The following is a 22,321-nucleotide window of genomic DNA, read 5'->3' as shown; positions in this document are numbered from 1 at the left end:
TTGTTCACACCCTCTAAAGGATGTTGCTTTGTGGTATCTAGAGAAAACTCTGTCTGAGAAAATTTGGGCTCAGAAGGAATTTCTTTTCACCAAGTTCTGAGTTATTTGGTAGAAAAGGCTTTAAATGAACATGAGGATATCACCCAGTTCTACTATCAGGAGTGCCTGTGCCCATTTTGAGTGTGGGATTGATCTTGAGGTAGGACTCCAAGAGAGACCACGCTAGGGAAGAAGGGACAGGTGGGTCACATTTAGGCCTGAGGAGTTGGGCCGGCAGAAGCACACCTGGGACTAAAGAAGCATGAAGACATAGGCTAGTGGTGTCAGAGAAGTGGGGGTGCTTGGCACATAGTAAGCGCTTACAAATACCATCATTATTATTATCTTCACCCATAGTCAGGGAAATAGGCTCTTTGACTAGATCGTGAGCCCCATCAGGAACGGGGACCAGGTTAAACCCCACCCGTGTATTTTCTCCCAGTGCATAGTTCAGTGCTTTGCACCTAGTAAGCGCGTAATAAATACTTTTACTACTATTACTATAGACACAGAGGGAAAGCCAGACACACCAGGCCAAGGGGGATAATCACCAGGAACAGTCAGGGTTTGGTGGGGGGCCTGTTGCTAGTTCAGCAGCGGGGTCCAGAACACTCTTTCCCTGTTTGAGCTTGGGGCTTAGTGTCGTCCATGGCCAGAAGCCCTATTGCAGCTCCATATTCCAGTTTACCCTCCTTTCTTTCAAAGAAGGGTTGGGCAGGAAGTCTAAAATGCCGTGGGGCAAAGCTGGTTTCTTCACCCACCTCCTTTTCTTGGCTCCCCTCTGAAGGGGGTAACCCTGCATGTCATTAATCCGGTGTTCTCCTCTGGACTGTAAACTCATTGTGGGCAGGGAATGTGTCTGTTATATTGTTCTATTGTACTCTTCCAAGCACTCTGCATGCAGTAAGCGCTCAATAAATACTATTGACAGACCGACTGTTCCATAAGCCATTAAAGGACACGGTGATAGTCATGGCTAGTATGTTAAGTATCAGTAGAAGTCAGATTTTAAGGACATATGGAGTTGAAGCAGCGTGGCTCAGTGGAAAGAGCATGGGCTTTGGAGTCAGAGGTCACGGGTTCAAATCCCGGCCCCGTCAATTGTCAGCTGTGTGACTTCGGGCAAGTCAGTTAACTCTGTGCCTCAGTTCCCTCATCCGTAAAATGGGGGTTAAGACTGTGAGCCCCCAGTGGGACAACCTGATCACCTTGTAGCCTCCCCAGCACTTAGAACGGTGCTTTGCTCATAGTAAGCGCTTAATAAATGCCATTATTATTATTGAAGACCTCGGCTTTGATCCTTCAGAGCCATTAGGAAAAGCAGCTCCTCTGGAGGAGGATTAAAAATGCTATTAGAACATCATAACTGCCTTGATGGTCAAATAGAATATGTGTAATATCTTGATCCTGTGCATCGCAATGAATTTGCATGACCCACGTCCCTGGTTCACTCAGAGGTTGTCACCACCTGTTACTCCAGTAATATTTCCGGCAGTTATTTCCCCCAGATGAATAAAATCCAACTGCTGTATTGAGAATATGGACGCAAGCTAAATTTAGACAAGCCATTCCAATAAGGATCACATTAGGTATCTGTACATTGTGTTTGCGCCATCAAATTACGGAAAGATTGTTTTCTCTGGTTGAATGAAGCTAAAGAAGGGATGTTTGGCATTCTTAACAGTTTAATTTTGTGGTCATTAAATGCATCAGAGAGTATTTCAAGTTTATGGTTAAAATATGACTATTCTCCAAAAGGACCCACAGGTCTTTAGGGAAGCCAGATTGTAATCCTGTCACATTTTTATTGAGCCTAAGAACGTCTTTTCGGTGTTGCTGTTGAGCTGTTTTCCACATGTGTTGTAATCTATTCATTGAGTTCTGTGGAGTTTTCAAGGATATATGGGACATGTTTTTGGCTATTTGTACAAATTAGAATAAAATAATGACCATCTTCAGACCTCTTGAGGGCCACCACAAGAGTAAGGTAACAGATTGTCTTTTTTTCAGTCTTGTTAAATTCCTTTAGATATATTTGACATCATCTCCTTTTTATTCCAGTTCCAGACAGAGCTCCGGAAAATTTTAGTATCGCTTATAGAAGTGGCCCAGAAATTATTGGCGCTGAACCCAGATGCAGTTGAGTTATTTAAGAAGGCAAATGGTATGATTATCCCCCCCAAATTTGTTTATGGTCCCACAACTCAATGAAATGGATTGCATATTACTCAAAAAGCAGACATGTAGCTATTCTATAGCATCGTTTCCTTTTTAATTAGTTCTTTGTAATCTAGCAGGCTGATTATCAAGTTGGCCGAGTTGAATGTTGGAGTTTTCAAACATTCACCACATAGCAATAGAAGTAGCATTTAATAAGCATTCACTCAGTGTGGTGCACTGTACTTGAGACATACAGAATAACAGTGCCATGTTCCCTGCCGCCAAGGAGCTTCCATTCTAATGCCATATAATGCTACACCATTATTTTTTTATCTTTGCAGCTTTGTTTTTTAATTACTATGAACTAGACAAGAATTACTATCTCTTGGGCTTTCTGAAGCCCAGACTATTTGCAGATAAGGTTATAATAGATGATGGATAATTCACAATTTTGGGGGGTTGGTACTTGGTGTCGCACAAAGTCAAATGTTTTTCTCGTTTGTGTGCAGCAATGTTGGATGAGGATGAGGAAGAGAGAGTGGATGAAGCTGCTTTGCGGCAACTTACAGAAATGGGTTTTCCTGAAAACAGAGCTATGAAGGCACTTCGACTGAACCAGTATGTAATAATAATAATAATAATAATAGTAGCATTTATTAAGCGCTTACTATGTGCTAAGCACTGTTCGACGTGCCGGAGAGGTTACAAGGTGATCAGGTTGTCCCACGGGGGGCTCACAGTCTTAATCCCCATTTTACAGATGAGGTAACTGAGGCACAGAGAAGTTGTGACTTGTCCAGAGCATAACACCAGATTCCTTAATGGTTTAGAGGTGATTTTTACTTTCTTGCTAACGTCATCAGTGACATATCCACTTTGACAGGGCTGCAAGTTATAAAATAATGTCCTGGAAATGACTGTTCCCATTTTCGTGCAGATGGATTTTGTCAGAGACCCTAACTCGTAACAGCGAATTTATGGTGATTTGACATCATGAAAATAATGCGCAATAATTTTGTAAGATATAACTTTTAACTCCTACCAATGATGCTAGTAAATCAATCAGTCAGTGGAATTTATTGAGCGCTTACTGTGTGCCAAGCACTGTACTAGGGGTTGGGGAGAGTACAATACAGTATAGTTGGTAGGCATATTCCCTGCCCACAAGGAGTTTACAGCCCAGAGGGGGAGACAGAAATTGAAATAACTTAGATATAGGGGAAATGGGAGATTATAATGATGTGTAGATAAGTGCTGGAGGTGGGGTGAATATCAAGAACTCAGGCTGGGTATAGATCCAGCTGCAAAGGGGAAGGTGAATAGGGAAGATGAGGCCCTATTCAGTAAATGGTACGTGTTTGCCAAGACTTTCTTATGCACTTATAAGGCTATTGTATGGGGAATAAATTCTTTCCAAAATGATTTTCATTTAGAAAAGCAGGCTGAAGTGTAATTTAGGTCAGCAAAGAATATTCCCTACCACAATGACCAGTTCCCCGTACCGCAACCAGTGCATAGCACTATTTATGCCATCTGGGAAAGATCTGGGCAAAGGGGAACCTGGATCTCTTGAAGTTGGCTAAAGAGAAAATGTCTCTGATTCTGCGTGGTCTGCTGTTCGTCAATAGAACCAAATTTGCCAGGTCATTCTGAATTGCACAATCAGTCATAATACCTGTGAATATTTTGAAGGGGTAGGAGAGTTAAATGGGCATTCAGTTGAACATGTTGACATTATTTCCCTCGAGCAAACCACATAGTATGATTCTTCTTCAGTGGAGCCCATATATGGAGTAGTGCCATAGTATTGCAGTACAATATAGTTCCATATTTAAATGTTCTTTCTCTACCCTCTAAACTAATTTAAACCCAAAGCAGTTCGCAACCAAGAAATTGTATCTGGACTGTGTTCCTCATGCATGCCTCGCAAATCCCCGAAGGCGTGCTAATCCCTTCTTTGATTTCATAGCCACAGCCACTGCTTTTTTTTTTTTATTCCCCTAGCCATTGGCTCAGGAAAGAGATTTATGGACTACGTTATGTATAGCACTTGAGCAGATACGGGAGCCTTAGTCATTGTGAAATTACCATTACGAGGGAAATGCCAGTTAATTTAGGAATATTACTTAAGACACCAAGGTATTTAGGAACATGAGTGCATTTGAGGAATTAGGGAAGAAAAAATAAAGGCATGCATTGCCAAGTTGAGGAAGTAATTGTATTTCCACTGGTTTCATAGTGCTTCTGTCCATTTCCTTCGCAGCATGTCAGTCACTCAGGCCATGGAATGGTTGATAGAGCATGCCGAAGACCCCGCCGTGGACTCACCCCTTCCTGGTCAAGCCTTGTTAGAAGCTGCGGGGGCCACTGCTTCCTCTTCCCAAGCAGCCGGCGGGGCCAGTACAGAAGCAGAAGACATCAAGGATGAGCTGACGGAGATTTTCAAGAAGATACGCAGGAAAAGAGAATTTCGACCTGACCCACGAGTACGTTGGGAATGGCATTAGCCCCGAGGCTGGTGTTCTTAGTCCTGGAATTCAAGATATATCGGTGGTAATGTACCAGGGAGGAATGTCCCGGCATTGATAGGCAACCTGAGTCAACTTCCCACGTTTAGAAGGAAAGAAGTTAAGAACGATTGAAACATGGCTTACTTAAAGCACTCTTGAAGGGACTAAAGAACATAGAGTAGTAAGAAACCTATAGAAAGGTCTTACCTTTATCCAGCAGGTGTAGAATCAGGAGCCCTGGCAGACCTGTTTTTCCTGCCTTTGAATCTCTGGAACTTAAAAGGAATTTCTTCTCCTCTTAAATTATGCTTATCAGGAGTAAATTAGGAGTAAAATAGTAAATTGCTCCCTTCTTCAGATAATAATTCCAGTGCTTAGATAATTTAAGTTTTTAAAGGGTCACGGTATAAATCTAAATGAGAAAGGCACCTGCAAGGATGTGACTTTTGGCATACTTCATGTCAGGCATCCAGTGCCTTGGTTCCTTGTTTGACGTAATTGACTTGTAAAGAGAAAATAATTTATTAGCCTAGTTTGTAAGCTTTTTAATTAATGACATCTACAGAAGCTGTAGTCTTTGAGCACAAAATTCACCTTTGGCTACATTTCAGGGGCCAGAGTTCGCAATTTGATTTTTCAACTGAAATCAGACTTAAACAATACTGATAGTTTGTACCTATAATATTGTTTTAGATCTAAATTTGAACCTAACTGTTTTATTTTGGTTTAAGGCCTCAGTCTTGCAGAGGCAACCTGGATGAGTATTATGCTGTTTCCTTCGCGCCTCTTAGGTACACTTAATTTTCATATATTTGCTTCTTTTATAAAGGCTCCACTAATTCAGCTTCTCTTGGGTAGTGAGTGACATAAGCCCGCTTGAGGGGTTCACAAAATCATAAGAATGTTACTGGCTGAAAATAATCCCTTCCCAAAACAGCTTTCTACAAGATAACAGAAATCAGTGAGGGAACTTGGAGTCTTTTAAAATTATTTGGCCTCCAAGGACCTAGGATGGTGTCAAACACCCGAGGAATGGATGTTAATTGAAAAAGACTTATCGGGGGTTATTTCGGTACAAGGTCCTAAACTTATTGGTTTGAGCCCTCACTATTTTGCAAAATGACAGAACTATAATCCATTAGTATAACATTCAGTCATTCAGAAGGCTATACTGAGCATCTGCTTGTGCTCAGAGCACTGTACTAAGTGTTTGGGAAAGTACAGTACAATAGAGTTGGTTGATGCAGTCCCTACTCACAAGAAGTTTACTGTTCACAGGGGGAGACGGAGGAAATAGTAAAGATATTTACATAAGTACTTATGGCTAGGGTGAATGTCAAAATGCTTAAGGCGTACCCAGCCATGTGAAGAGGGGAGAGCAGATAGAGGAAATACTGGCAAAGTCAGGGAAGGCCTCTTGATGGAGATGTGATTTTAGGAGAGTTTTAAAGGTGGGGAGACTGCTGGGTGTTCGGCATGAAAGGGAAGGAATTCCTGGTCCGAGGGAGGATGAGGGAAAAGGGTTGGTGGCAGAATAGAGAAGAATGAGGTACAGGGAGTAGATTGGTGTTACAGGAGAGGAGTGTGCAAGTTGGGTTGCAGTGGGAAATCAGTGAGATAAGGTAAAGCTAATGGTAAGGAGTTCCTGTTTGATGCAGAAGTGGATGGGTAACCATTGAGAGTTTCTGAGGAGTGAAATCAGCAGCTTTTCAGAAAAATGATTCAGGCAGCAAAGTGAAGTATGGACTGGAGAGGGGAGAGACAAGCTACTAGGAGGTCAACCAGGAGATTGATGCACTAGTCGAAACTAATGAGAAGCAGCATGACCCAGTGGAAAGAGTACAGGCCTTGTTGTCAGAAGACCTGGGTTGTAAACCCAGCTCTGCAACTCATCGACTGTGAGGAATGGTCTTTTAACTTCTCTATGCCTTAGTTATCTCGTCAGTAAAATGGTGATTAAGACTGTGAGCCCTTTGTGGGACAGCGACTGTATCCAGCCTGATTAACTTGTGTTTAACCGAGCACTTAGTACTTGTGTTTAACCGAGCGCTTAACAAATACCATTTTAAAAAAAAGCGGGAATGAGAAGTGCTTGAATCAGTGTGGTAGCAGTTTGGATGAAGTGGAAAGGGCAGATTCTAGAGATGGCATGGAGGTAGAATTGACAGGAGTTGGTGACAGACTGAATATGTGGGTTGAATGAGAGTTGAATCAAAGATAATGCCAAGGTATGGGCCTGTGAGACAGGGAGGGTGGTGTTGTCTGCAAGGATAGAAAAATCATGGGGAGGACAGGGCTTGGGGGCGATTAGGAGTTCTGTTTTGGACATATTAAATTTGAGGTGTTGTCAGGACATACAAGTAGAGATGTTCTGAAGGCAGGAGAAAATGCAAGACTGCAGGGAAGGAGGTTGGTCGGGGCCGGAGAGTCAAGCATGGAGAGTTGGTAGTTGAAGTGATGGAAGTAAATGAATTCTTCAGGGGTGTTGGTGTAGATGGAGAATAGCAGGGGACCCAGAACTGAGCCTTAAGAGACTTCCACAGTTACAGGGTGGTAGGCGGAGCCGGAATTCATGAAAGAGAGTCAGAGTGAGTGCCCAGAGACATAGGAGAAGAACCAGGAGAGGACAGTGTCAGTGAAGCCAAGGTTCGATAGTGTTCCTGGAGAATGGCATGGTCCACAGTGTTGAAGGCAGCTGAGCGGTCGAGGCGGATTTGTAAGGAGTAGAGGGCATTGGATTTAACAACGAGGTCATCGGTAACCAAAAAGAGGGCTGTTTTGTGGAGTAAGTGGGATGGAAGCCATATTTCAGGGGGATGATGAGAGAGTTGCAGAAGAGGAAGTGGAGGCAGCAGGTGTAGGTTGAGAGGAATGGTAGGAAGGGAATGGGACAATACCTGGAGGGGTCAAGGGAGGGTTTTATAGGACAGAGGATACATGGGCGTGTTTGAAAGCAATGAGGAAGGGACCTTTGGAAAGTGAGCAGTTCAGGGGAGGGGGTAAGTGCTATAAGGATTGAAGGGATGGGGTTGGAGGCTCAGGTGGAGGGAAACAGAAGATATCTTAAGATACTGCTGGGAAAGATGGGGCGGTTGAAGGGGGGCAGGAGTAAGGTGGGACTGGAGAGGTACAGGGGAGGCTTTAGGAGATCAGGCCTGATGGTTTCAATTTTATCGAGGAAATGCATGGCAAGGTCATTAGGGGTCGAGGTGAGGGGACAGGGTTTAAGGAGGGAATTAAAACTGAAAAGTTTGAAGACTGAGAGTTTGGTAGTTGTGGGAGAAAGGAATTGGAGGAGGAGGGAGAGGTAATAGAGTGCCTTAATATCAATTGTCATTTTTTTGTCATGGTTTTTGTTAAGCACATCCCATGTGCCATTCATTCATTCAGTCGTATTTATTGAGCGCTTACTGTGTGCAGAGCACTGTACTAAGCACTTGGAACTAAGCACTAGGGTAGATAAAAGCTAATCAGGTGGAACTAGTACCTGTCCTGTATGGGGCTTACAGTCTTAATCCTAACTTCACAGATGAGGCAGTTGAGACACCAAGAAGTTAAGTGACTCGCCCAAAGTCACAGAGTAGACAAGTAGTGGAGCCGGGATTAGAATCCAGGTCCTCTGAGTCCCAGGCCTGTGCTTTTTCCACTAAGCAAATGCTGCTTGTCACTTGAAAGGAGCTGAGTTGGACCAGGGTCCATGTGACTGTTATCCTGATGAGAAATAGAATTGCTTGGTGGAAAGAGCCCAGTCCAGGGAGTCTTGTCTGCTGTGTGACCTTAGGCAAGTCACATCACTTCTCTGTGCCTCAGCTCCCTCATCTGTAAAATAGGGCTCAAGAATGTTGAGCCCCATGTGGGACAGGAACTGTGTCCAACCTGATAATCTTGTATCTATCCCAATACTTAGAACGGTGCTCGGCATATAGTAAGGGCTTAACAAATACCACAATTTTGTTATTACTATTATTATTATTAGTGGTTAGAGCTTGGGCCCGGGAGTCAGAAGGTCATGGGTTCTAATCCCAGCTCCGCCACTTGTCTGCTGTGTGATCTTAGGCAAGTCACTTAACTCCTCTGTGTCTCAACTCATCTGTAAAATGAGGATCGAGACTATGAGCCCCACATAGTACAGGAACTGTGTCCAACCCGATTATCTTGTATGCACCCCAGCACTTAGTACAGTGGCTGACACATAGTAAGCACTTAAATACCATAATTATTATTATTAGTTGAAGTGGAGGGAGGTGTCAAGGATAATGCTAAGCATAGGGCTAGAGAGTTTCATTCATTCATTCAATCGTATTTATTTATTTTTATTTTTTTAATGGCATTTATTAAGTGCTTACTATGTGCAAAGCACTGTTCTAAGCGCTGGAGTGCTTACTGTGTGCTGAGCACCATACTTAGCACTTGGGAAGTACAGGTTGGCAACATATAGAGATGGTCCCTACCCAACAGGAGGCTCACAGTCTAGAAGGGGGAGACAGACAACAAAACATGTGGACAACTGTCAAGTCATCAGAATAAATAGAAGTAAAGCTAGATGCACATCATTAACAAAATAAATAGAATAGTAAATATGTACAAGTAAAATAGAGTAATAAATCTGTACAAACATAAACAGGTGCTGTAGGGAGAGGAAGGAGGTAGGGAGGGGGGTGGGGAAGTGATGGGAAAGTTAGGTGGAGGAGAGGAATATTGGACATATTGAACTTGAAATGCTTATTACATTCTGCTGCTGTTGGTAAACAAATAATCAATCAGTTATTTATTGAGCACTTACTGTGTGGCAGACCACTGTACTAAGCGCTTGGGAGAGTACAGAAGCAGCGTGGCTCAGTGGAAAGAGAGAAGCAGCGTGGCTCAGTGGAAAGAGCATGGGCTTTGGAGTCAGAGGTCATGGGTTCAAATCCCGGCTCTGCCAGTTGTCAGTGTGTGACTTTGGGCAAGTCACTTCACTTCTCTCTGCCTCAGTTCCCTCATCTGTAAAATGGGGATTAAGACTGTGAGCCCCCCGTGGGACAACGTGATCACCTTGTAACCTCCTCAGCACTTAGAACAGTGCTTTACATATAGTAAGCGCTTAATAAATGCTATCATCATTATTTTTATTATTATTATTATTATTATTATTATTATTATTATTATTATTATTACGGTGTGATAGTAGACACATTCCCGGCTTATGGTCTAGAGGGGGAGACAGACATTAATATAAATAAAGAAATTATGGATACGTACATAAGTGCTGTGGCGTTGAGGGAGGGGTGAATAAAGGATGCAAATCCAAGTGCAAGGGAGTGGGAGAAGAGGAAATGAGGGCCTTGTTGGGAAAGGGTTTTGGGAGGAGATGTGCTGTCAGTAAGACATGGAGGGTGGGGAGAATGATCATCTGTCGGAGCCCGTTGTTGGGTAGGGACCGTCTCTGTATGTTGCCGACTCGTACTTCCCAAGTGCTTAGTACAGTGCTCTGCACACAGTAAGCGCTCAATAAATACAATTGATTGAATGAGTGAATGGATATGAAGAGGGAAGGCATTCCAGGCCAAAGGCAGGATATGGATGAGAGGTCCATGGTGGGATAGATGTGATCGAGGTACAGTGAATAGGAGCAAAGTGTGTGGGGTGGGCTATAGTAGGGGATGAGTGAGGTAAGGTAGGAGAGGGAAAGCTGGTTCAGTGCTTTAAAGCCGATTGTAAGGACTTTCTATTTGATGCGGAAGTGGATGTGCAACCGCTGGAGGTTCATGTGGGATGGGGAAACACGAACTGACTTTTTTGGCGAGAAATGATCCAGGCAGGGTGAATAATTAGAAGCAAATCTTAGCTCCATTAACTTCGAAAGGATTACACTCTTCTGGGACTGTTGAATTCGCCGAGAGCCATTCTACAGACTTTAAATCCATTTTATGAAACCGCATTTTATCGGGCATTGAGTTGCCAACTATAATGTTCAGAATAGTTAGACCCCAACGTATACGGCAGAATTGCTGAGAGGAAAAATAGTTTTAGCATTCTGCCAACAAAGAGTGACACCTCAAATGGGACATCGGTTAAAATGTTGGTAAAGGGAGCTATTAGCTGAGTGTAAAATAGCTTGTTTGTTGAATTCGCCGTTCTTTTCCCAATGAGTGCTATATTTAATGAGCTGTGGAATTCTCATTTAGGCTGTCATTGCCCTGATGGAGATGGGATTTGATGAGAAAGAAGTGGTAGATGCCCTCAGAGTAAACAACAACCAGCAAAATGCAGCCGTGAGTACTTTATAGTTATCTTATTTCTTCTTACAACTATAATAATCTGCTCAGGTCAAATTCTTTGAACCCGAATCCAAATTATCGCAGAAACCTATATGTCCTCAATGGACATCCTAATTTCTTTGTACCACCCATTGTCCTACTCTAATCGCTCTGGGGTTGTAGAAATGATACATATAATAATAATCATAATAATGATGGCATTTATTAAGCACTTACTATGTGCAAAACACTGTTCTAAGCACTGGGGAGGTTACAAGGTGATCAGGTTGTCCCACGGGGGGCTCACAGTCTTAATCCCCATTTTACAAATGAACTGAAGCACAGAGAAGTGAAGTGACTTGCCCAAAGTCACACAGCTGACAATTGGCAGAGCCAGGATTTGAACCCATGACCTCTGACTCCAAAGCCCATGCTCTTTCCACTGAGCCACACTGCTTCTCAGCGTGAGAACTGAAGTGCAGGAAATAATTCAAGGGTTGCGTGATTAACTGTTTGCGTGGTCATTGTGTGGGTTCGCTCCTGCATCTTTCAAATTCTCCATTTCCTCCTAAGAATAGTAAAAGTGCTGTGTTTTATTAGTATCTGTTAATTCAGTCTCACAGCACCACTATGAGGAAGATAATATTGTCATCCCCCTTTTATAGCTGGAGAAACAAAGGCTAGTAGATTAAATGACTTGCTTTGGGTAATCAATGAATCCAGGTTTATAACTTCTGGGGTTTTTTTTTTTGCATCTTGGCCTGAATTGGAGATCTCCCCAGCACACTTATGTTTGTTTGTTTTACAATTGGTAAACCACTGGGAACGTCAAAAAAAGAGAAACATTGGTCTGACCAGAAAATAAAGCCTTCTGCGTGTAGTCATCCATGAGAAAATTGAAAACAACTAACGTGTTCTTTCTCTTCAATATGTATGTTTTGAAAAAAAACTAATTGTGGACTACTTCTGCTTCCTGAATTTTGCAGTGTGAATGGCTATTGGGAGACAGAAAGCCCTCTCCAGAGGATTTAGATAAGGGAATTGATACTGATAGTCCATTATTTCAAGCCATCCTTGACAACCCTGTGGTCCAGCTAGGGCTTACAAATCCCAAAACTTTGTTAGGTGAGTACTGCACAGCATTTTGATTTTGACAACTCTGGGACATTGGAGAGTAACGAAGAGAAGAGTACTGGGTTTAAAAATACAATTGAAACTAAGTTGCATACGTACTTCCAGGTCTTTACAGTAGGTTTTTCCGCTTTTAGGCCCTCTCCTGGTTTTTTTAAAGTTTTCAACATGCCATTATAAAATGATATTGCGTCTCCTGGGGAAAAGCTTCTGCTAGAACCTCTAGCTTTCAAATTTCCTCCTTGGTAGTTTTTTTGTTTTGTTTTCTTGTGTTTAACGGTACTTACGTGTTTACTATGTGCCAAGCGCTGTTCTAAGCACCCCTGGGGTCAGTCAGTCAACTGTATTTATTGAACGCTTACTGTGTGCAGGGCACCATTCTAAGTGCTTTGGGAGAGTACACTGTAACAATAAACAGACCCACAAAAATCTCATAGTCTAAAAATCTCATAGTCTAGAGATGAGGGGTAAGAAACAAAATAATCTAGTTGGACACCGTCCTTGTCCTACATGGGGCTCACAGTCTATATAGGAGGGAGTAGGGGTTAATCCCCGCTTTACAAATGAGGGAACTGAGGCACAGAGAAGCTAAGTGACTTAACCAAAGTCACATAGACAAGTAAGTGGTAGAACCGGGATTAGAACACAGGTCCTCTCACTCCCAGGCCCGTGTACTTTCCACTAATCCACGCTATTTCCCAACCGTGATTGATATTATATTAATTTGGTTAGAATGGAGGTACCCGAACCATTCCCCTCTAGGCAGCGGGAGAGACTAAAAGCAAATCTTGGGACACATATATGTCATTTTTTTAATTCTCTGGAGTTTTTTTTCTTTTTCATAATATTAAAAGGCAGCGAGGCTGGTTGAGTTAAATGATTTGGGAAGCTTTCAGCACTGGCTTTTTACGTGTGATCTCTCAAAGCTGAAATAGCAGCCCTGACCACATGCTTTGCCCCTCTTGGAGTTTTGCCCTGAAGTGCAGCTGTTTTCACAATCCAAAAAGTGCCTGTCCCAGGGAAGACCCATTCGTTCCAACCCTGAAACAGAATAAATCAAGGTTTCTGCAATTGCTCTATAATTCCGAGATTTATCTCAGAAGATGGCAGCACTGAGATTTGGTAAAATCAAGATTCCAGGCTGCATATCACTTTGTAGGGCATAATTTCCATCACTGAAAATTATTGGAAAATTTTACATAAGAACATATTTTCTAAAACTTTTCAAACTAAACTTTCACCATTTTGGTGAAAGTCTTTCTTTACAGAAATTCTATCAAAAACTTAGTGTGAACTTAGTTTTTATTTACATGACAGTGGTACTGTCCTTAATAAGTTATGAATGGTAGAAAACACAAAACATTTTTCCCCACCTTTAGAATAGAAAAATCATTTAGTTTGACTTATCTTTAGTTAAGATACTTTTTAAAAGGGATCTTAAGTATTAAAGTTTTAAGATTGTTTCAGTTTCTTAGTGGAAAGATAGTAGTTTAGTAACAATAATTGTATTCTTAAGCACTTTATAATAATAATAATAATGGCATTTATTAAGCGCTTACTATGTGCAAAACACTGTTCTAAGCGCTGGGGAGTTTACAAGGTGATCAGGTTGTCCCACGGGGGGCTCACAGTCTTAATCCCCATTTTACAGACGAGGGAACTGAGGCCCAGAGAAGTGAAGTGACTTGCCCAAAGTCACACAGCTGACAAGCAGCGGAGCCAGAATTATGTGAAGCACTGTACTTAGCACTGAGGTAGATACAAGAATCAAGCGCTTAGTATAGTGCTCTGCACACAGTAAGCGCTCAATAAATATGATTGAATGTCTATCAGGCTGGACTCAATCCCTTTCTCATATGGGGCTCACAGTCCAGAATGGAGGCAAAGTATTTAATCCCCATTTTACAGATGAGAACAGTAAGGCACAGAGAAATGACTTCCCCAAGGCCACACAGCAGGTAAGTGAGCTTGAGTCAAGATTGTAGCCCAGGTCCCCTGACTCCTAAGGCTGTACTCTTTCCCCTAGGCTATGCTGCTTCACTGATTAGGAAACTAAAAAACAAATTATAATGCCAAGATCCCAAGACCATGAATTTCTGATTAGAGCAAGGTTTTCAGCCTTCAAATAGGTGAAGGAAACTCTATATATGTGGTTTCTAAATTGAAATTGAAATCATGTGCAACAGCAGATGAGTGCTTGCCAAAAGAAAAGTATGATAGTGAAGCCTGCAAAATCAACCAACTTGAATTTACCAATTGTTCAAACAAGAATAAAGCTGCCCAGTTGTGTGCCTCACCTGTAAAATTCAACTCGATAAACAGAAGTGCGAATGATCAAAAAAGGTGTTTCGCTGTTAACCCATATAACTTATAAAAATCAATCAATCTGTATTGAGCACTTACTGTGTGCAGAGCACTGTACTAAGCGCTTGGGAAAGTGCAGTATAACAGAGTTGGAAGACACATTCCCTGCCCACGATGAAATGAAGTAAAATTCAACTCCATAAACAGAAGTGTGAATGATCAAAAAAGATGTTTCGCTGTTAACCCATATAATTTAGAAAAACTAATCAATCGATCTGTATTGAGCACTTACTGTGTGCAGAGCACTACTAAGCGCTTGGGAAAGTGCAATATAACAGAGTTGGTAGACACATTCCCTGCCCACAATGAAACTAAATTAGTCTTCAAAATATATCCCTAAAATAATTAGCATTTCCATTCTACTTGACTGTTGCCGTTTCCCCCCGAAGTACCTTTGTTTTTATGGGGAAGCTGTTGAAAGCTTTTAAGGCAAATAGATATTTATATTTGGGGTGGAAGAGCGAGTTTTGGTGACAGAAGTTTGAAAACTTGGTAAGAACGATGACTGATTTGTCTGCAGCTAATAACCCCTTCCGTTGAAGTTTTGGAGAGCTTTCAAAAGTATTCAGTTGCTAGTTTTTGCAATTGATGGTCTCCCGAAGTTAATACCATCCCTCCTTTCTCTACAGCATTTGAAGATATGCTTGAAAATCCCCTAAATAGCACTCAGTGGATGAACGATCCTGAAACAGGACCCGTCATGCTACAGATCTCCAGGATCTTCCAGACACTGAACCGCACATAGGGTGACTCCTTTCTGAACGTAACTTCACGTTCCCTAAAGAAGAAGGAACTGGAGATTTGGAGAGAGGGAAAGAGAAATTGCTGTTGTTCTTCGCTGGAGTCCTCTTCTTTACACTTCTCAGGCAAGAAGGGAAGTGTGTAAGCTCATGTCCGCCCAGAAGTTTAGTTGCCTTGTGGATTTAGTGGTAGGGGAAAAGGTGTGAGAAGACTCTTTGCATTCAGTTGTTAGACTGGGGGGGAAAAAAAAGCAATCCATATCCAGGAGTACACTTGCAAAAACAACCAACAGTTGATTGGGAGAGTAATGACCGCTCAGATTCCCATCTTATTACTAAAGGTAAAGCCGAACTTGTTACAATAATTTATGAGTCAGTGTTTTCTGTACCTGACTGGTGTTTACAAGAAGCCACTGACCACTACAGTGGGGGAATGAAATGATTCTCATCTCTAAAAGAGTATTAAGTTATGGCTAATAAAGTGAAATTCTACTTTTAATTGACACACAGTTTGTTTTTAAATTCCATATAGTTTTGGAGGAACACTTATCCAAAATGTTCATATTTTACATATTGATCTAAGCAAAGTAAGTCATAGATATAATTTCTTTATTTTCTTTTTTCATCTTTTCTGAGGTAGTGTGGTTCTTGTACTTTAATGTCTTTTCACTGGATTAAAGGTGCAGTATTTCTCTTCATGGACATTCACTTGCATCAGTAGCAAGCGAATGCTAATCACATTCACATTGTTGGAAAGCTTATATCTATTTAAACATATTTTATTCCTGAAAATGTGCCATGTCTTCATGGAATTTAAATGACTTTTGTCTGTCTTTAAAACTCAACCTTATTTTCCCAGTTCTCTGAGAGCAGAGCTATTACACTGCAATTTGCAGCCTTTCACCTTATTTTTTTTTTAACCCTGCTCATTCTTCATTCCGAAAACAGCCGTCCTTCCTAAGCATTTGAACATTTTAATTAAATCAGCCTCCCTCCTGAAGGCAACCAACATCTGCCTCAATCCAACCAACATGACCTGCCTTGAATGTTGGCACCTGATTAGGGGGCAGTGCCAGTCTTATGAGTTGCCTTTCAGCCATAAATAACTAATGGGCATGGAAGTAGAAGTTGAGGTCATATCTTGATTATGATCCCGGCTGACTTCATTTTAAGAAAAACATTTTACTTGATCAATCCAAATATCTTTATGGTTCTGGATTTCCATATCAAAATCTCATGCAGAGGAATTTTTAAAAATGGTTAACAGATGCCAATTATTTATTTTTTTAAAGACTTGTGTAAAACACTCCTGAAGCATAGGAGTTTTTCTGCTTAGGGTTTTTTTTTATGGTATTTGTTAAGTGCAGACTATGTTCCTGGCACTCTAGTAAGCATTGGGGTAGATACTGGATAATCAGGTTGGACACAGTCCACATCCCAATCCTCATTTTATTAATGAGGGAACTGAGGCACAGAGACTTGCCCTAGGTCCCACAGCATACAAGTGGCAGAGCCGGCATTAGAACCCAGGTCTTCTGACTCCCAGGGCTTTGCTCTTTCTACTAGGTCATGCTGCTTCTCAAATGACAGTAAATCATTCTGGAATACTCTAAATAATAATGATGGTATTTGTTAATCAATCAATCAATCGTATTTATTGAGCGCTTACTGTGTGCAGAGCACTGTACTAAGCGCTTGGGAAGTACAAGCGGCAACACATAGAGACAGTCCCTACCCGACAGCGGGCTCACAGTCTAGAAGGGGGAGACAGAGAACAAAACCAAACATACTAACAAAATAAAATAAATAGAATAGATATCAATCAATCAATTGTATTGAGCGCTTACTATGTGCAGAGCACTGTACTAAGCGCTTGGGAAGTACAAATTGGCAACATATAGAGACAGTCCCTACCCAACAGTGGGCTCACAGTCTAAAAGGGGGAGACAGAGAACAAAACCAAACATACTAACAAAATAAAATAAATAGAATAGATATGTACAAGTAGAATAAATAAATAGAGTAATAAATATGTACAAACATATATACATATATACAGGTGCTGTGGGGAAGGGAAGGAGGTAAGATGAGGGGGATGGAGAGGGGGACGAGGGTTTAAGCGCTTACTATGTGCCAAGCACTGTTCTAAGCCCTGGGGGACAGTGGTACAAAGAAATCAGGTTGTCCCACATGGGGCTCACAGTCTTAATCCCCATTTTACAGATGAGGTAACTGAGGCACAGAGAAGTTGTGACATGCCCAAAGTCACACAGCTGACAGGTGGTGGAGCCGGGATTAGAACTCGTGACCTTTGACTCCTAAGCCCATGCTCTTTCCACTGAGCCACGCTGCTTCTCATATTAATTATTAAGCTCTTACTACGTGCCGGGCACTGTACTAAGCGCTGTGGTTGGTACAAACAAATCAGGCTGGGCACAGTACCTGTCCCACATGGGGCTCACAGTCTCAAACCCCATTTTACAGATGAGGTAACTGAGGCACAGAAAAGTGAAGTAACTTGCCCATGGTCACAGAGCAGATGAGTGGTGGAGCAGGGATTAGAACCCAGGACCTTCCAACTCCCATACCCGTGTTCTGTCCACTACACCATGCTGCTTCCTAAATCAATCAATCAATCAATCAATCGTATTTATTGAGCGCTTACTGTGTGCGGAGCACTGTACTAAGCGCTTTGGGAAGTACAAGCTGGCAGCATATAGAGACAGTCCCTACCCAACAGTGGGCTCACAGTCTAAAAGGGGGAGACAGAGAACAAAACCAAACATACTAACAAAATAAAATAAATAGAATAGCTATGTACAAGTAAAATAAATAAATAAATAAGTAGTAAGGTGTTCCTAGAGGCAGTGTTAAATTTAAATTTGAGATACACTGTTCAGGTATCATTTACTTAATTGTGATTCTGTATATCAATCATTTACCCATAGATTTCCTTTTCCCTTCTCAAAGCATTGTCGAACTGTAGGAATTCAGTACTTTTCACTATCTCTTTTCCCCTCCCCACCCCCATATGTACCTAACCAAGTTGGGACTTACTCTTGCAATTAAACTTCAGTTTAGGGTAAAGGTGGGGTTGAAGATCTGAAATTCTTAGTTGGGAACTGATGTTAAAGAGTAATTCTAGCGGAAAGTAAACACTGCATTTGATCACAGAGCACATCACATTCTCTATACCATATCTGTGGAGGCGCAAAGTACTTCAGAAAATCCATGTCAATTTTAATAGATTTTTACAAACGCTTCAGAGAGACTTTTAATATATGGATGTGAGGTTTTCTTCATTTTTGTGTTGTTTTTTGGAATGGCTCAAGAGAACTAGAATTAAATTGCAATTCTAGTCCATTTAGACAATCTGGGCGAAGAAGGGCAGTTTTCATTACTGTTTTAAAGACAGTAAAAGTCCGTCTTTTAACCAAGCAGTCAGTTTCCTATGCCCACATCAGACTATCTATTTTATAAATTAGATAGTGAAAACTACCCTTCATAATTCAGCATAGACTGTAATTGCATTGAAAGCAAACCGTCATAACTAAAGAAATACCGCATCTTTAAAATATCTGAAAGGGTAGGAAATGGAAGGGATTTTGGGGTGCTGTTTTTTGTTGTTTTTTTAATGGGTTCCAAATTCATTATACCTTCTTAGTTTGGAAAGGAATAAAAGGTAGTAGATTATATAAGTGTCCTCCCTAAGTGCTTGTCTTTTTAAAACATTGTTTCCAGTGGCTGTGGCCTGGCATATCATGTTTAGGGATACATGTAGTCTTTTGCCCCAAGGCCTAGTGTTAATAGGACTTTATGAGTATTCAAATCATGTAAATTCAAACTGACCTGCTGATCTTGGAATGCCACCCAGAGGAGCTAATTGAGTCAAGCCATTAGTATTCGTATCTGTTATTTAACACACGGAAAATGTGTCTGGGGACTAGGGATGTGGAAAACCAGAAGCCAATTCTGCTATTACAGTGTAGAGAGCCTTTGGAGGCTTGTTCTACAGCAATACATACCCACTGCTCCCTTTCTGCACCGTGGTTGGGGTATTCATCGTTTCCTGCTTTGCCGCCCTGGGAGCCTAGAAAATTCCTCTTAGGATTTGGGGTTGGATTATTGAATTAGGATGGGGTTTTCAAGGTGGCAGCCTCCCTGACAGGGAGATTGAATTGTCTGAAATTGGTCACCTTCACCTGTCCGTGGTCGAGGTTGGAAGAATTATGTTTACAATCGCCGGAGTTCAACCTAGTGTAGCAATATTTCTGTGAAGCTTGAGGGGATAATAATAATGATAGCATTTATTAAGCGCTTACTACGTGCAAAGCACTGTTCTAAGCGCTGGGATGTCAGAACCACTGCTACCAAGCATCCAAGCTAGAACTAGGGATGGACGCAAACCAAGGAGGAAAGAGAGGGAGGCTTCAACAGTATTGACTCCTTCCAGAATGTTCTTGGGCTCATTCTATACCATCCCTGTTGGTTGACCTAGACAATCTTTACCTTTTGATATTACCTGCAATTATGGAAAGGTATTATTTATTTTAAAATATGTGTAATTTATAATTTTGTCAGATATCACAAAGCTTTGATATTTTTAATAGAAATATTCTATATGAAAGTTTGTTCTCAGGGCTTCATGTTTATACTATCTTTATAGGGGATGCATTTAATGAGGTGCAACACAATTTACAATGCTAATGATCATTTTGCAACCGAAACATTGTTACGTGAGTAAGGAGGGTTGGTCCTAACCTAGGTGAGGAAAAACCCCAAAACAAGAAAATCACAGGGACCCATTGCCACAGGCAGTTCCAGAGAAAGCGTTTCCTGTTCTTTGTCTTGGGGCTGGGGGGCTGCCCCTGGCCAGGTTGTTGCACTGATATGTAGAAACCAGGAAAGTGAAGCTTAAATACACTAATATATGGAGTCGCTTTACGTTTTAGTGTTTCTACACAACTTCAGAGAAATTTCTGCAATTTGCTACTGCATTTTGGGTTGTTGGAAGGGAACGAGAGTTCATTCAGCTTCCTGTGGCCCCAACGCCTGAATCCAGTGGTAGCGCAGGCAGTAATGTTTTTAAGTCAGCGGTTCCCATTAGTTGAGCAAACTGCACATGGTACATAGCCACCCCAGTGACGGCATTTCCATATCGCCCCGAGCAAGGTTTACAGCACTAATGCTTTCCCTTCCGAAAGTTTTCTCGCAGTATTTTAATTGGAAGATGTAAAATATTGCAGATGGACTGACAGAGGGGACAAGCATCTTCTCCTCCACCTGCCCATTCCTCAAAACCAATCCTTGCTCACTGTTTTAGAATACTGGCCTAGAGGAGGACTTTCTCCTCTACAGAGTCCCGTGTCCTGTTGATGAAATTCCCAGAGCTTTTAAGATCATTTTTTAAATTAAAAAAATCATTGAAGTGATTGGATCATTTAAATTCTTTAGGAACTTCTTGAGACTATTCATGTGGTAGGGATTTGGACCCCTAGTAACTTCCTGAAGACTGAATTGTGGACTTTTCCAGTAGCATCTCATGCTGTTCACTGAATTATCTTACAGTTACATTGTTCCTTGGGTACTCTTAAGATTGGTTTAAAAACTCAAAGCTGTCTGAAATCTAACCGTTGTTTGAACCACACCATGGAGCATGTGTTTGCTACAGGAAATAGTAATATTGTCTTCACCTCCAAGTGCTTTCATTTTAAGACTACTGATTTACTACTTGTATGTAAAGTGGGGCTGAAAATGCAAATTAAATTAGTTATGTTTCCTTATGTTTGACATTGTGTTCATTTTGTGTCTGAGACGTCAATAATAACAAAAGGTATGAGATGTACTTGAGAAGTGATATTCCTCTTGGACAGTCATCCCTGGGGTTTAAGCAGATCCCTGGCTGAAACTGAAGAGCTTACAGTTCTTGTCTCATTGTGGTGTTCTAGGGGAAAAACATCAGTGAATACACATCTACCAAATGAAACGCTACTGTTACAGTTGCTGGTAATGCCTGTGAATACTTTTTTAGACATTATTTTGCAGGATTTAATGGTTTAACCAAAAATATCAGAATGTGATTGCTCTACAGCAGTGACCACAAGATAGCACAAGTAAAATTTTGTTGCAAGGCACTCAAACTTCACAATTTCCATTCAACTGTGTATACAAATAATTGAGAGAGTACAATAGATAGTACTTTTTATATGAAAATGACACCGATGTGGCATGCCCAGTTTAAAATATATAATGTAACTTTTCTGAAGGTTAACTTGGGTGGATACCCAAAGTGCTAGAATTTAGGGTTCATTCTACCAACTTGCTAGCATGAGCCAGTGACCTGATTATCTATCTGCAGAGAGATACCAATAATATTGTTAGAGTGTTTTAATTTACTTTTCTTGAATACCGTGGTCCAAAAAAAAGAGGAAGAAATTGAAATGGTTACCCAGACAAATTTGGCTGCTGAAATGTTGTCTCAGATCTCCAGCATATTTGCAAAAAAAAAAAAAATAAAAATAGTTCTTACCTCAGTAATACATTAGCAATGTCAGCAGGATTTGTTAACCCATGAGTGTGACTAGAATGAACGCTGTCTTAACCTTCGCCCATCCTATTCACACACTGACACTGATGTCACGTTAATAATGTGTTGTAAATTTATAACATCTTCAAAATAAAAGTTTTTGATTTATTATATGAGCTGATGGTTAAATCTCTTTTTTCCTCTTAAATAATCTCCTGCTTTTTTTTTGGCGGGGGGGTTGGGGGGGCTTAAAGCTGTCCTACCCCTCTCAGGGTCGCACCTGGAGAGTTTCCAGTACTCTACCAGTCTTGACTAGGGGAGGGAGAGTCAAGCAGAGGTATATCCATCCCATTCCTAGCTTGGGCAGCGGCTAACAAGTGGAAGGCAATCTGCTACAAGTCAAAACTCACCTGTGCTGAGGAGCAGCAGCATGAGAGAAAGTCGAGGGCGGAGACTCAAGCTTACTGCGTGGAAGGAGGCAATGGTAAACAATTTCTGTATTTTTACCAAGAAAACTCCATGGATACACTACCAGAACGATTGCAGATGGAAGCGGGACGTTCTGGGAGAGATGCATGTCTCTATGTGTTGCCAATTTGTACTTCCCAAGCG

The 22,321-nt window shown here is 41.4% G+C and overlaps 1 protein-coding gene and 1 non-coding gene across 2 annotated transcripts in view; both read left to right on the top strand.

Moving 5' to 3' along the window:
- UBAC1 (UBA domain containing 1) overlaps positions 1-16,570 on the top strand; it is a 52,166-nt gene extending 35,596 nt beyond the window's left edge. Inside the window, exons 5-10 of the mRNA XM_038745112.1 lie at positions 2,101-2,203; positions 2,709-2,817; positions 4,463-4,685; positions 10,877-10,963; positions 11,935-12,073; positions 15,073-16,570. Coding sequence (XP_038601040.1) covers positions 2,101-2,203; positions 2,709-2,817; positions 4,463-4,685; positions 10,877-10,963; positions 11,935-12,073; positions 15,073-15,188 — 777 coding nt within the window. The 3' untranslated portion in view covers positions 15,189-16,570. The remainder of the gene's footprint in view (positions 1-2,100; positions 2,204-2,708; positions 2,818-4,462; positions 4,686-10,876; positions 10,964-11,934; positions 12,074-15,072) is intronic.
- Positions 16,571-21,971: 5,401 nt separating this feature from the next.
- Positions 21,972-22,109, top strand: LOC119927958. The gene has a single exon (XR_005450922.1). It is a non-coding gene; the product is annotated as a small nucleolar RNA SNORA7 (small nucleolar RNA).
- The last annotated feature ends 212 nt before the right edge of the window (positions 22,110-22,321 follow it).

The sequence above is a fragment of the Tachyglossus aculeatus genome, chromosome 4 (assembly GCF_015852505.1).
Source record: "Tachyglossus aculeatus isolate mTacAcu1 chromosome 4, mTacAcu1.pri, whole genome shotgun sequence".
Taxonomy (NCBI): domain Eukaryota; kingdom Metazoa; phylum Chordata; class Mammalia; order Monotremata; family Tachyglossidae; genus Tachyglossus; species Tachyglossus aculeatus.
The sequence above is the reverse complement of the archived record's forward strand: the minus strand, read 5'-3'. Positions and strand labels throughout refer to the sequence as shown.